This window comes from Hemicordylus capensis, chromosome 3, assembly GCF_027244095.1.
Source record: "Hemicordylus capensis ecotype Gifberg chromosome 3, rHemCap1.1.pri, whole genome shotgun sequence".
Lineage (NCBI taxonomy): Eukaryota > Metazoa > Chordata > Lepidosauria > Squamata > Cordylidae > Hemicordylus > Hemicordylus capensis.
In genome coordinates this window covers 236,820,754-236,836,901 of record NC_069659.1, presented here as the reverse complement: position 1 = coordinate 236,836,901, position 16,148 = coordinate 236,820,754, and the positions used below count along the sequence as shown (strand labels likewise).

Here is a 16,148-nt window from a genome sequence, read left to right as displayed (position 1 = left end):
GACAGATGCAGTGTTTCCATATCATTTTGTAGATTCCATTCTTGTGAGCAATCTCATTTCCATTTTTGGTTGGACAACGCTTGTCCTTAGAACTCCTCTGCTGAGTTCCCAGGACCAAAATGACCCACAAGCATACAGTGGGAGTGGAGATAATAGAAACCACAGCTGTTAAGGAAACTAGTAATGGAAGGGACCAGATACATTATTGACAGTGTGAGTGCATGATAGAGAAGTCTGAGAGTGCCATTTTAAGATCACATGTGCTTTCTAACCAATGTAAGTTTCATATTCAAAATTAAAAACTTTACCAGTTGTGAAACTGCCTAAGCAAAATATCCATTTCTATAACAGAAAGCGGGGGGGGGGGAGAAAATTTGAAATGAAAGGAGACGACCAAGCATAGTGATGTTATTCCACAAGAAGAAAACTTACTAACCTCCAAGGCACATGATTGACCTTGAAATGACAGCCCTAAATTAGGCAAGCAAGGTGATGATTTGAAAAGGAACGACAAGCACATTAAATTCACCTAGAACAGGTAATCGTGGAGAAAGATCCTTTGGGAAGTATGAAATGGGGGAGAAAGAGGGGAAGACAACTGACCTAGAAAACCATGCATTTTATATATTTTTGGTAATTTAGCAGTACAGAAAGACCAGGGCAGGCAAGGTGACCCATGAATTTCTTTCATAAAACCTTTTGAAAAACTGAACTGCCTATGACTATATAAACTCAGTGTCCAATGCTATAACTTCTATAAAGTGCCAAATTACATCCCTAAGTAATATACCCAACAATTTAAGCCTTTTAATAGAAACTATTGTTTATTGTACTCACCATCAGAGGGCACTACAGTACTGCAATAGACCACTCTCATGTTCTGCCATGGAGGAAGCCTTTGGTGTGCCTAGATGAAATGAACACAGCAAGACAAGATTTATTAATAAAACAGCAAATGCTGGGTTATTTCAGATGACCCATGCCAGGATACCAATCTAGCCACATCCTACTACCCACTGCAGGGAAGACAGCAAATCAAGACAACCTTTCAAGAGCAGTACCTCTTGTTGCCATCTGTCATTAAGTATGGATATTCTTCATGAGCCAAATTTCATGCCTTAGAAATTCTGCTCATCCTATATGGAAGGGAAAAGGAAATCATTCAGGACGCATGCAATCTTTAAGCAGCACTTTGGTTTAATATGGAACATTTATCTCCAAAGGTGGTGAATGATCGATAGATAGATAGATAGATAGACCAGGTCAAGAGCATATCTGGACGCATGCAATCTTTAAGCAGCACTTTGGTTTAATATGGAACATTTATCTCCAAAGGTGGTGAATGATCGATAGATAGATAGATAGATAGACCAGGTCAAGAGCATATCTAGCAAAGAAGAAATTAACAGTATGTAGAATAGAAGTGTTATATTCCTTTAGAAATCCTAGTCAGCATAACTGAACACATTGCTAAGTGCACCATATTTGAATGGGGGCAGGGAGAACGTCCATGGGATGGAAAGCGAAAGAGGGTTTATTGGGAAGTATTGATTAGTCTAGCTTCCAGTTTGGTTTATATATCATCAGTTACCAATTCATTTCTGCGAGCAATGATTTGTTTGAGCAAACCACACAGTGGAATTTACAAAAGCTGCTGGCAGCAGCATCACACCATTTTCACTCATTTGGTGACCGAACTTTAGTTTGCTCTCTTGGGAGGCATAGTGGCATAATACATAGCATGCTAGGTTCCTAAGAGTAAAGAATTACTCAGTGAAAACTCCCTACCCCTACTCCAATTACAATCCCCTTATCTGCTGCTTCTTGCAGCACACATACACCCCACTTCATTGCTAAACTTGACTTGCAGCTATTGTCATCTAAATCTTTAGAGAACATTAACACAAGTTACAAGAAGTTTTAAAAGTGAGGTACAAAGTTTACCATTCCAAAATGGTAAGCTTATTTGGAAGTGAGGGCCATTGATTTAAACAAGTGTTTACTTCTAAGCAAGTATGGTTTAGGACTGCAACTTTTTATTTCTAACATTCAATTCATGAAACTGCATTAATTGAATGAATGGAAACTTCAATTAGTTTTCAGGAAGTGTTAAAAACCAAAAGGTATTTATACTTTCAAACCCACATCTATAGCATTTCTAACAATGGACACTAGTGGAGAAATGTTGCCTTGGAACATGATTTATCTTTATCCAAGCCAGAGTCAATGCGATATCTTGAAATTTCCCATTTGCTTTTCTGTGTACAAATTAACACACAGCAGTGACCATTTTCATGACAAGGAAAAAAAGCATGTATTTGTTTCTAGTCACATAAGCATCTGCTGCAACGTTCCCACTTCAGATGTTAAACTGTTCATGTGAGCAGACCATTCATGTGCACAGTTAGATACAGGGATTAGCCAACTGCAATCTTGCCTGCAGTGACTCAGACTGGAGTTTTCCAATAGAGAGATTGTCCCATTATTTGGACTGCCAAGGAAAACCCTTTTGCTGGGACAGAAAGAGATGGACCAATTTATTCAGAAGACACCACTTTGCAAGTTGGAAACATGACTTCTCCGATTCCAATTCTTTTGTCCAAAGCTGTATTTTAAGGGGTTTGCTAAAGGATATCACAATTACCGTACTACCACATCAGATTTCTCATGGTTATATTGAGCTGCATGAGTTGAGATAGGTCAGATTTGACGTGAAACTAGCCTTTATTCAGCCCAAAGGCTCCTTGAAATGACATACCAGAGCTTCCCTTTATTCTAAACTCCATTTTGAGCATGCCTGACCTTACGTTTAGCCCTGTGAGTGTTACATACATTGGGTATAGGAAAGAATCACCCCCTTTGATAGACCTTAAATTCTGGTTCCCTTACATCCTGAAATGAAAACACAAAGAAAATTCCCTTCACCAGCTATACTTATCCAATGCAACCTATAACATCCAACTGAAAAACATCACAATTACAGTCCAGAAAAAGTGTCAGAAACAAAAAGCAAGAATTACTGAGATTGAAAAAGGATCACCCGCCCCCCCCAATGTCAATATTTTGTTGAACCACCTTTTGCTTTAATAACAGCCTTGAGTCTGTTGGGATACTTCTCTATCAACCTTGCACATCTAGACGGAGCAATATTTGCCCACAAATTCTTTTCCCTTTGCATTATTAGCCGGGAGATACAATGGTGTTCCCCTGGAAGAACGCTTCTGCAGATGCGGCAGTGGGGAAATAGAATCTATTGAGCATATTCTATTATCCTGTAAAATACATAGGCAATCGAGGGAGCACTTAATTCTACCTCTGGTCTGTAAACAGACAGACCGATCTGATGAACAACTTGTTAAATTCTTACTCTCTGATGAAAATGTTTTTAATTTTAACTCTGTAGCCAAATTTTGTTATATTGCTTTTAAGATGTATAATGAGAACCTATAGAGGTTTTTTAAAAATAAATTGTTCTGCTATTTGTATGCATGGATTGTTTTGTCTAGGACCGTAAATAAAACTTGACTTGACTTGACTACATACAGGTGAAACTCGGAAAATTAGAATATCGTGCAAAAGTCCATTAATTTCAGTAATGCAAATTAAAAGGTGAAACTGATATATGAGACAGATGCATTACATGCAAAGCGAGATAAGTCAAGCCTTAATTTGTTATAATTGTGATGATCATGGCGTACAGCTCATGAAAACCCCAAATCCACAATCTCAGAAAATTAAAATATTACATGGAACCAAGAAGACAAGGATTGAAGAATAGAACAATATCGGACCTCTGAAAAGTATACAGTGTACTGTGCTTGATTGGCCAGCAAACTTGCCTGACCTGACCCCATAGAGAATCCATGGGGCACTGCCAAGAGAAGGATGAGAGACATAAGACCAAACAATGCAGAATTGCTGAAGGCCGCTAATGAAGCATCCTGGTCTTCCATAATACCTCATCAGTGCCACAGGCTGATAGCATCCATGCCACGCCGCACTGAGGCAGTAATTGCTGCAAAAGGGGCCCAAACCAAGTACTGAATACATATGCATGCTTATACTTTTCAGAGGTCCGACATTCTTCTATTCTTCAATCCTTGTCTTCTTGGTTCCATGTAATATTCTAATTTTCTGGGATTGTGGATTTGGGGTTTTCATGAGCTGTACGCCATGATCATCACAATTATAACAAATTAAGGCTTGACTTATCTCGCTTTGCATGTAATGCGTCTGTCTCATATATCAGTTTCACCTTTTAATTTGAATTACTGAAATTAATGGACTTTTGCACGATATTCTAATTTTCCGAGTTTCACCTCTACGTTCACCCAAATATCTGCAACAGCTTTGTTATTCCCATTCTGATTAGCAACTATTCTAAGTTCTATATTGAGCAATTATTGCTCAATAATTCTAAATTCTATAAATTCTATACCGAGCAATTATTTCTTATTTCCAGTAACCTTCCTTGCCCTGACTAGCATGGTGCATGTGTTTGCTTGACAAAACCAGGAAAAAAGGACCATTAATTCTCTCTCTGCTTGGGTTCACATATTATTGAGCTAAATCGAGGCTGTGATGCCTGCTTTCATATCAAACACACTTCAAAAAAAGACCAAAACTATATTCTATTGTGTGGACAACACAGAGCTGTTCCTATCTAACATTTAGCTGTTTGCTGCAAGGTTGGACAAGGGTTCCTGCTTTCAAAACAGCAGCACAATGATGATATTAAGCAGCTATGGGTATTGTTCATGTTAACCATTTCCAAAGAGGGATGTGGGAGCTGGCCGTTGGGGCTTGAATCCAAACCGGATCTGAGCCGACACTTGGCCAAACTGCATCCGGCCTGGCCCTCGAGCCAGGTCACAAGCCGGGTTTTGATCCCCCTTTATAAGTACAGGGGATTCCCTAGCCTAAAGTGGGGGGCAGTGAAAGTGAAACCTTTTACCTTGGAAAAGGAGGTCCTGGGGATGGTGGAGGCAGCCATGGATGCGGTAGGGATGTGCACAGCCTTTATGGACCTCCGAACTGGTTCAAACCACGGCTAGTTCCACCGGTTTGATGGCAGGGGGTGGTGAAGCTTTAAGGGCAGGGGAGAATGCACTTACCACCGCCCCCGTTGCATTTCACCCGCCAGCACTCGGTTCCTTAAACATCCCCCGGGGCAGCAGCGTACCTTCTGCTCTTTGTTATGTTTACTGGAAGTAGTGGATGCTCCTGCGTGTGTGTGTGTGTGCGTGCAGGTGCATCCGCTACTTCCGGTAGGGGAGGGGGGAAAGTGGCAGGGGAGGGGGAAACATGGCGGGGGAAACATGGCGGGGGAGAGGGGCAAACGTGGCGGGGGAGAGGGAAACGCGGCGGGGGAGAGGGAGAGGGAAACATGGCGGGGAAGGTGGTAAGTCCATCCTCCCCTGCCCTTAAAGCTGCACAAACACCCCACCATCAAACTGGCCCCCACCAGTTCTGTTCAAATCCCTAGGATGCGGTAGACACATTGGAGGTGGCGGCTCCTCCCAGCCCGGACTGTCATTTGGGAGGCACACCTCCAATGTGTCTGCCGTGGCTGCTTCCACCATCCTCACACCTCCATTTTCAAGGTAAAAGATGGAGGTTCCATTTAGCATGAGTCAGCATTAAACAAACTGGATTGTGTGCGGAACATTAAAATAATGAGGTTTCAAGCCATTCTATGGCTGTATACATTAAGTGATAAATGCAAAGATGGGGGTTGTCTCTGAATACAAGGATGGGAATAATAGTTTTGGCACAGTACATTCTTCAAATCAATCCTTTGGCTTTGCCTTGAGAAAAGACTCACTGCGGCACACACAAAGAGGAACTGACTGCTCCTCAATTGTCCATTATTAGGTTCGGAGGGTTGTAGAATGAACTAAGAAAGGTTTGCCCAAGTCCTCTGGACTTCTCTTAATGTATTCTGAACCCTAAAACAATTTCCTGGTATGATGTACTTGGATTCGTCTCTCCTCATTTTGATTTGAGCACCATGTTCAACGATCAAATTCAGTAATCAAAATTTTACTTAAAAACTACAGGTTGTACAAGGTGACCTTAAGGTATAATTCCAGATCTCTGATATGCCTTAGCATATTATACCACTCATTCAACATAAATGTTGATAATATCAGGCTTGAATTCAAAGACTCCTCTCATTCTTGAACTTCCCTCATTCAAGATAAAATATATATTTATGAGCCACTGCTAATGAGAATAAGATAAAATAGATAAAATAGCAGAGTGACTAGATACATTGAACTAAATTAATCAACAACTCTTGAGTGTTGCCCCTGTTCTAGTGAGTATTCCCAGCCCACAATGCCATACAAAGCAGGCTCTGCTACAGTTTATTAAACCATAGTCTTCTTCAACCTGAGCAGTGTTGGATGGTTTTATTTTCTGATCTTAAGGGCAAGAGAATGTAACACCTGTGGTCTAACAAGTTTACAAGAATTCAGCAGAATAATGAAGTTTTGGAGCAAATGAATCTCAATGCTCATTCCAGACTTCACTGATTATGTTTCATAACCAATCATTTGATGACATTTAGCTAATAGCCAAAGCGTTCTGGCATTAGTTCAGGAAGCAATGCAGAATAATTACATCCAGGTTTCAACTGAAGGCATACGTTTTACCTTTAAGAGCATCTGGCGACAGAGCTAAAGGAAGGCAGGGCTTACCAGCATGAGAACAGAAAATTTCAGAAACAAGGATGTTCAATTTTTTTCATTCTTCAATCATAACTAAGCAACAATTGCCAATGACAAATCACGTTTACAATCACAAACCATAAATCATGCCTCTTAATACTTCTAAATCACAGCTTTTGCCCCTCTGTTCCTCTCCCATCCTCTTTATTCTCACTCCCCATGACTACGATGGAACAAAATGAAAGTTCTGTTTGCTTCCCCAAGCAATGTGAGTGGAAATGGGGAAAGAGAGATGGGAAAGGGAAGCATGGTACGAGAAACCATGTCCACCGCATCCCCATTTGTTGCTCGAACTCTTGGGCTCCAATCCAGAAATTCTGCTTGCAGTGGTGTAGGGAGGACACAGGTGGCCTATGTTCACATGGACAGCCCCCCTGCAGTGGCATGACCCCTACCTCTCCCAATGGTGGTGTTTGTGGCGGTGAAAGCAACAGCCTACCCTCCCCCCCCCACAAATGACAGTGTGCTCCTACTAGCCACATGGTGTGCCAATGCGTCTGGACAAGAAGCTGTGGTGGGCTGCAGGAGCACACTGCTAGGATTGGGCAGCATGGTGCAGTGCGTTACAGGGAGGTGAATATGTGACTGAGGCAGCTCCAGAGATAAGCGAGGCAGCTCCATAGGCAGGAATCTGTGTGCCCTATTATTGCTCCGCGCCGGCCTGCTTGCTAATGTCACCAGTGTCCTACGTCACCCTCATCTGCTCTGTGGCAAGAGGGAGCAATATTCAAGGCATTGGAGCAGAAAGCCAGCTTTCATCATTCAGCCCCACACCCTGGAGTAACATTTATCAGCGAGGCGGGGATGTGTCAGTCAGCATTTTATATAAACAGTCCACTACCACTGTACCATTGCAGAGAGTTTTCCGTCATCTTGTATTATTATTATTAAATTCAAACAATGCTCCTATACAGACATAATGCTTTATTTCCCTTAATCACGATTAAGGGTTACACTTGAAAGTCTGAACCATGGCTAACAACTGGCTGCAACAAGATGTGAAATCGTGTTAGAAATGGGCTTGCAAATCATTTTTAAACACTGAAGCATGATTAATCAAAGCAAACCATGGTTATGGCAGTTTCCCTGTCTTTTCAATGTTCTTGATTGCATGACAAGAGGCAGATTTCACTGAGATCTGGACATGCAATTCAGTGGCAAGGCTTAGCTCAGCTAGTTAAATGGTTCCACTGTACACTCCAAAAACTAATCAGGATTAAGGAAAACAAATGTGGTAAGCACTAACTGTGATTACACACAATGCTATCACCAGGCCAATGTGTGCCAACTACAATTGCTGCCATCCAGTTTAGTCTACTGAGCAGTATATATTCTAGAATATGTATGACAGAGCAAGTATCGCCTTTTAAAATCCAATGTGAATATATTTAAGGGTTCTCAAATGTATTTGTGAATGCACGAAGGTGTCATGAACCCAGATCCAGGACCCTCCCCCAACTGAGGGACAAGGTAGACGGTTCTGGGGATCAAACAGGTGGGAAGAACCTAAGACTCGGTCCCAAATGACCCCAGGCCACTGGGACACCCCCCCCCAAACCTAAAAGGAAAACCCATGACATAACATGTACCACAACCTAAGGAAACAACCTTGCTATTATTCTCTGACCTGGAGGTCCCATTAGTCTTAGAAGCCCCTTCCAACCCTGCATTGTCCAACCCCTGATCATCTTGGTTGCCCTCTTCTGCATCTTTTCCAGTTCTACAATGTCCCTTTATAGATGTGGTGACCAGAATTGTACGCAGTATTCCAGTTGTGGCCGCACCATAGTTTTGTATAAGGGCATTATAATATTAGCCATTTTATTTTCAATCCCTTTCCTAATGATCCCTAGCATGGAATTGGCCTTTTTCACAGCTGCCGCAAATTGAGTTGACACTTTCAATGAGCTGTCCACCAATACCCCAAGATCCCTCTCCTGGTCAGTCACCGACAGCTCAGATCCCATCAGCGTATGCTTGAAGTCGGGGGTTTTCGTCCCAATGTGTATCACTTTACACTTGCCAACATTGAACCGCATTTGCCACTTTGTCTCCCATTCACCCAGTTTGGAGAGATGCTTTTGGAGTTCCTCACTATCCGTTTTGGATTTCACTACCCGAAAGAGTTTGGTATCATCTACAAATATGGCCACCTTGCTGCTTACCCCTACTTGTAGATCATTTATGAATAAATTAAAAAGCACCAGTCCCAGTACAGATTCCTGGGGGAGCCCACTTCTTACTTCCCTCCATTGTAAAAACTCTCCATTTATACCTAACCTCTGTTTCCTGTCTTTCAACCAGTTAGCGATCCACACATGTACTTGTCCCCTTATCCCAGGACCACTAAGTTTCCTCAGGAGTCTTTGATGAGGAACTCTGTCAAAAGCTTTTTGGAAGTCCAGGTAGACTATGTCAACTGGATCACCTTGATCCACACACTTGTTGACACAAGTGTGGGACACTTAAAATAATTAGTTGAATACTGGAGCTCTGGAGATTTCAGCTCTTAGTGTTTATATAGGAAGATTTAAAAGGTTTAAACAGGGAAAGTTAAAAATATTTGCATCATAATGCTGCAGGTCTCCAGGAATGAATCCTGTCAGGTCTGAACCGAAGTCAAGCCAATTAACTGCTGCTGGCTGAAAAAACAAATCTTGCTTTCAAGTTCTGCACTGTGAAATAAAAATCCATATTTGGCTCTGATATACAAGTACCTCAAAACCAGTTGGCCACAATCCCAGTAATATTACAGGATTACTGCAAACCTTCCTAAAGCAGTCTCAGTACCTTTGGCTGTCAAGTTTGTAATGGGCTAAAACAGAATGTCATCTCTTAGCCTATTTTTTATTTTATTTTTGCACTTTCCCATCCACTTAAGAAAAAAGTAATTGGATGCCATACATACTTTGCATAATTTAAAGACTTTCAAAAATGCAAACGACAACAGTTTAAACTATGTTCACTTCAACAGCAGAATAGTCTGAAGACTAAGCCAGAGGTCCTTAGTTTTAAGTCTGTAATACTACACAGGAAGCAAGAAATTGGAGCAACATGCGAGAATGAGCAAGTAACATTAATTTAAGTAGTTCTTGACCCCACTTGAACTTTAATTAGTGAAACAAAGTGCTTGCTCTAATGGTTGCAGCAGCTTTTCCAAGCATGAATGATGGAGAGCTTTTTTTCTTGAACATGCAAGAAAACACTGAAAATGCATGCAGGCTAGCTCAATTGTGTATGTATATACACCAGCACAATTTGATTAAAGGTGTGTGTGTGTGTGTGTGTGTGTGTGTGTTTACTGTGCCCTATCCTCAAGACAACAAACTAAAAGAAAATAAAAATATAAAAGTATCCCTCACATATATATGCTCAGTACTCAAGTGCACTTCTACTTACTCAAGGTACTACATTACAGTGTTTCCGCATCCCTATGCAACATGGAACTGAGTGCCTAATATCTTGCATTTCTATAACATGCCTGTATGACAATTCCTGCATCCTGTCTCTGCAAAGCGTTACTCTGCCCTATCTAGGGCATGTATTTTATTTCGTTAAACATTCTGACGCACCACTGGGTTTTTTTTCTGTATCCCAAACAAACAATCCTTTGTTAAAGCAGGCCAGCACAACCTAAGGCCTGGGGGCTAGATCTGGTTTGCGGGGACTTTTAACATTAGGGGTTCATTCACCTGCTCATCCTCAACACATGCCTATTTATTTAGGCTTTTGACCAGGAAGTGAGAGGGTCTTGTTCTGCACTGTTATTATTTAGTTTTGTTGCTGCTCTTTTTTATTTAACTGCTGTTTTAATTGTATTGTGGCAGCATTAATTGGTCCTCAGAGTAGACCACTAAGATACATGCAAGGGCAGGTCTGCCAAAACCTATGTGGCCCTTGACACTCTTAAACCTCTTAGTCTCCACTCACATGAAAAAGAGATGCATGGGCAGGGGAGACTTGAGATCAGGGATTGTGCTGGAGACCAGGACATTAAGCCCCTAAATGATCCTGATTGCAATACATACACAAGCTGCAATTTGAAGACCATTAAATGGGGAAAGTGAACACTAGAACCCTTCTGGTGTTTGGTTTTCCCATAGCTATCTTCTGTCTTTACTAGAAAAGGGCTTGGTAGCACTTCCACATGCCTTGACTGGACAACTTGAAATGGCTATAAATATCCCTTGCCTGTACACTTGCAAAAGAAACCAAACACAGGTTAATCATCATCATCATCTTCTTCTTCCATTAGAAGCAAGGAACATGGAAGGAGAGGAGCCTTCTTGGAAACGGGAAACCACTATATATATGGAAACCACTCTTTAGATTTGTTTCTGTAAAGTCTTCTTTCTAATTCATCTAGACTAGTGACACTGGCTGCACACAGAGGCATCTATGTAGCATGATACTTGTACTAGGCTCGACAGAACCAGAGGCGCATCTAGGGAAAATAGCGCCTAGGGCAAGAACTGAAATTGCACCCCTGTCCAAACATCTGACACTCATCTTTCAGATAACTTTACCATAATATCAACTCAAAAATACAAGTCAAGCTCATTAATCTTTTAATTAACAAATTATGGCACTACATTCTGCACTAATTGCAGTTTCCAGACCGCACACAAAGGCAGCCCAACAGAGAGCGCATTGCAGTAGCCAAGCCTGTATCAACATATATGCACCACTGCTTATGGCCATTTATCTTAAGAAATGGACTTAACTGGCGAATCAAATGGGACCAAGAGGGAATGAACTAGAGGATTCTGCCAAAGGTGTTCAATTAGCATTGTGGTCTATTTTCGGTGGAATCTTCTTGTGTAATGACTTGGCAGGGTCCAGCTACATTAGCTACATCATCAAACCTGTAATTAGCATTATTAATAACTACTGTGATGCCTGGGAACCTTGTGGGAGGGGAGGGTATTGTAAGAATTCTACCATGTGGCATTGATTTTTCTAATAACTCAAGGAGGGAGTTGTCTCATTCCACATCAGAAAGCATTAACTCATATTGTTCAAAAGAATGGGTGAACAAACAGTAGAAAAGGGTGGGAAGCTCAAATATGTTTTTGGAGAGATGGTGAAATGACAGAAGAGACAGGAGGTGGGTCTTTTGGTCCTCATCTAACCCCTGTAGCAAGAAAGGCAGGCTTACCCCAAAGGTAGGCTTCCAGGAAGGGCCCCTGCTTTGAATTTTACTCACAAAAACGTGACCGTGTGCAACTTGGTCCCACTAGATCCTGGGAGTGAGCTGTTCCCCCTGTTTGTTCACGGACCCTGGCAGGGGTCAGAGAGACTGAGAGCGGCTGGAAGGGAGAGACAGGCAAGGTGACGCAGGCAGAGCTCAAGACATCAGGCAACATTAATCTCCTGTTTCCTGCCAGGCACCTTGCTAAAAAGTGGGGTGGGAAGGTGGGAGGCGCGAAAAGGAAATTAAAAGCAAGGAAAACGGGAGATGCGAAAAGGAAAAGCTATATGATGGTGATGATGGAACTTCTGATCCCAGCTCACAGCACCTGCCTGCTCGCAGGGCAGCAGAGATCCACCAGCTCTTCCCACTGCACAGACTATCTGGAAAGAAAGACCACCAGCAGCTTTGCCCATGCTCCAGCTTAGGCTGTAGGGTACGTGTGTGTGCAGATGCAACCGCAACTGGAGGCTGTGTGAGCTGGGAAAGGAAGGAGGCTATTGCTGGGAAGCCTCTTCAACAAAGAAAGAACAGGGGAAGTCTCCCATGAGCCCACCAATGGAAAGTACAAAGCAATCCTAGTTACGTTTACATGAAAGTCAGTCAGTGGGGGGTGGGGCTAGTCCTAGGTCAACGAACATAGGGTGGCGACCTCAACTGTATGGGTTGCAATATTTGGATAAAAGATATCACACACACACCCCTCCAGTTTGGGTGAAATGTTTTTTTTATGAAATGTTCCTTTGGAAAGGGAGGGGATATGCAGACCTCTCCAAATCCCTCTCCGCATCTTAGCACCCAGCTGCATATGCCTACAGTTCCCAAAACGGTAATTAAGGAGAAGAGAAGCTTCCCACACCCCATCAATGAAAACCAGGAAAGCCTGACGATCTCCCCAAACATTGGATTTCGCTGCCAGGGACAGGATGGATTCTTGATGACACCTCACTTCCCCTTCCCCAATACACCATCAAAACTCAAATGCCATCACGCTTTTGTTCTTTAAATTTCCTGGGGGAGCGGGGAGGATTAACTGCAACATATTTTTTAAAACTTTGGAGGGGGGGCACCACCACAATATCCAACAGTGTCCCCTCTCTAGGGGGAAAAGAAGGAGGTTGAGAGTCAGATTCACACACACACACACACCCCAAATCAACCAATAGGAAATGTGTTTTAAGTAAATATCCATTTTTGAGAATTAACATTCTTTGGCAGCTGTGGTGTGAACAAGTATAGGTCATACACCTGTTTTTGTCGAGTGTACACTATGCAGCAGGGCAGGCCGTGGGCAAAAACAGCAGCACAAAAGAATGGGACGCCAAGAACGGCCCCAGGCTACTTAGTCTCCCGGACTCCCTCAGCGGCGCTGCATCGAAAGGCTCCATGGGCAGCAGGCTGAGGCTCGCTCAAGAAAATCGCCTGGCCGCTGCGGCGCCTGCACTGAGAACTGGCACGGCGGCGGGCGGCCCAATCAGCTCAGGGCACTCTCAGCCAGCCAATGGGAGTGCCCGCCCGCTGCCCAGAGATCTCGCGACTGGTGAGTTGTGCAAGTGCTGCTTGCAGGGGGTGTGTGTGTGTGCCAGGTCCATCCAGCTGGGCGCCCAGAGCCGGAGATGCCGGCTGCGGTGGTGAGCAGCGGGGCACCCTCCTAGTTGCTCACGCTGGATGGATTCTGAATTTTGTAGTGGGGCAGTCATGGCACTTGTGCCCCCTTCAAGTGGCGCCCCGGGCATGTGTCATGGCTGCCCTACCATGGATACGCCTCTGGACAGAACATTCCCTCCTGCTTGCTTCACACAACTTTCATAACATATCAGAAAACAGTAATGAAAAAATCTGAAGCCAACAGTGAGAATAAATCTTAGCTCACCTAATGGTGCAGTGGGGAAATGACTTGATTATCAAGCCAGAGGTTGCTGGTTTGAATCCCCGCTGGTATGTTTCCCAGACTATGGGAAACACCTATATCAGGCAGCAGTAATATAGGAAAAGGCTGAAAGGCATCATCCCATCTGCACAAGAGGAGGCAATGGTAAACCCCTCCTGTATTCTACCAAAAACAACCACAGGGCTCTGTGGTCACCAAGACTCGAAACCGACTTGAAAGCACCTTTACCAGACATACAGCAGAAGCAACATGTCCCCCAAGTATTTGGTGCAATGGCTGCTATATGCCAGGACATGCACATCCCTCTTTCAGTGATCCTCAGAAAAAAGAGTGAAGGTCTATTAGGCCAGTTCCATTATTACAGTGACTACTCAGAGATTAGAGATCTCAGATGATTATTGCTGCTTGGATAGCAGAAATCTCTTCAGCTTGTTATCACACAACTATGTTTGACTGTTTTGTTATAAAATGGAAAAAGTTAATAGTTAATCTGCCATACTAAACAAAGTAACCCAGTGGCATTGTTTAAATCTAACAGCTGCCTCCATGACTATACTCATAGGAAACATAGGAAATAGCCATATACTGAGTCAGACCATTGGTCTATCTAGCTCAGTATTGTCTTCACAGACTGGCAGCGGCTTCTACAAGGTTGCAGGCAGGAATCTCTCTCAGCCCTATCTTGGAGATGCCTGGAAAGGAACTTGGAACCTGGATGCTCTTCCCAGAGCGGCTTCATCCCCTGAGGGGAACATCTTGCAGTGCTCACACATCAAGTCTCTCATTCAGATGCAACCAGGGCAGACCCTGCTTAGCTATGGGGATAAGTCATGCCTGCTACCACAAGACCAGATCTCCTCGTCATGCCTTCCCACAGACAATTCGGAAGATGAAGATTTCAAAGGAAGGTTGTTTCTAAGGCCCATGCCATAGTGAAACTGTTTCAGAGAAATTTGCATGTGATGCCTGTCAAAGCCTCAAAAGCACCTCCTTCCACTTTTTCAAGTACGTATTGGCCATTAGGAGCATTGGTCTTATTTGTTCAGGTGCTTTAAGGTACTTTGGTTAGAGCCCTCAACTATCCCTGCCAGCGGCTTCCAAAATACTCCTGTGGTTGGGAATAGGGTTCGGCTGATGCCAAGAGGTTGTTTCTATGACAACTCTAAGAGTCAATGTGTTCAGTCCCCAGAAAGGTATCCCTTCAGTGGCTGTTACTGGTGTATCTTATGTCTCTTTTTAAAGATTGTGAGCCCTTTGGGGACAGAGAGCCTATTAATTAATTAATTTATATCTGTGCAAGCCGCTTTGGGAACTTTTGTTGGAAAGTGGTATATAAATATGCATCATATTCATATTCAACCCTAATTTAACCTTGACACTAGAATTTCTAAGAAAAAAATTACTAAAATCCCACTCCTGTTTGAGGACCATGCTTTCTTTAAAATATCCATTAGCTATTCTATAATAAAGGACTAGTTGATCCTCCTTTTGAAAATGATAAACATAAAAAAGGTCAACTCATGGATAGAGTTACTATAACTAAACTAATAGTGAGATGTAAATAATCCTCAAGTATCTCAAAACATTTGGAAATTATGTCATTTGACAAGAATAAAGATTTAGAAAGATTTCTTTCCAAAAAGTACCTGTCATGAAAACTGACGTATTTACATGGTTGACGTCTCTTTCTCTCTGTGTTCTGTGGCCAATTACCGGTGCTCCTGGCCAGTGCTCAAGATGCTATCAGCAAAAGCAGATATCTAACGAAAAGATCTCTGAACACACTAAATTATTTGAAGTTTTTTCAACAACATATTGGAAGCCACTAAAAAACATTAGAGCCCAAGTTCTGAACTGAACTCTTTTACTACAGATTCCATTTGTTTGGTATGCACACGTCCAGCAAAAATAAACAGCAATTAATCACTGTAATAATTCAAGTAGAGTCAAGTTGAAGTTTCAGGATGAATGAAAAAGGTTTTCCTCCCTGTTACTGCAAACACATATTTTCCCCCAAAGTGCATTTTCTTTTTGCCCTGCAAATACTTTATTTTTCAGGGCAGGGTGTGCATGTGGAAACACACATTTACTTCTAGCACAGATGGGCTATGCAGCTAGACCTCCCCTACATTGGGTTCTGACCATTAATCTCAAAATAAGACAGAAGAATTAGGCTGATTCAACTGCATTTTGTATGACCAATGCAACAGCTATACCCATGGACTCAAGTAGAAAAGAAATGCCCTTTTTATATAGAAACAAAAAATATTTTGCCACCATAAGATGCTACTGAGACACCCAGAGAGATTAGAAATAATTAGAATACCAAATTGAT

General features: G+C 42.5%; 1 protein-coding gene across 5 annotated transcripts in view; it reads right to left on the bottom strand.

Annotated features, from left to right (window-relative positions):
* Positions 1–16,148, bottom strand: part of MCU (mitochondrial calcium uniporter) — a 161,547-nt gene that overhangs the window by 23,158 nt on the left and 122,241 nt on the right. For all 5 annotated transcript variants that reach the window (XM_053310641.1, XM_053310643.1, XM_053310642.1 and 2 more), the window contains exon 2: positions 838–907. In XM_053310641.1, the coding sequence (XP_053166616.1) occupies positions 838–907 (70 nt within the window). The remainder of the gene's footprint in view (positions 1–837; positions 908–16,148) is intronic.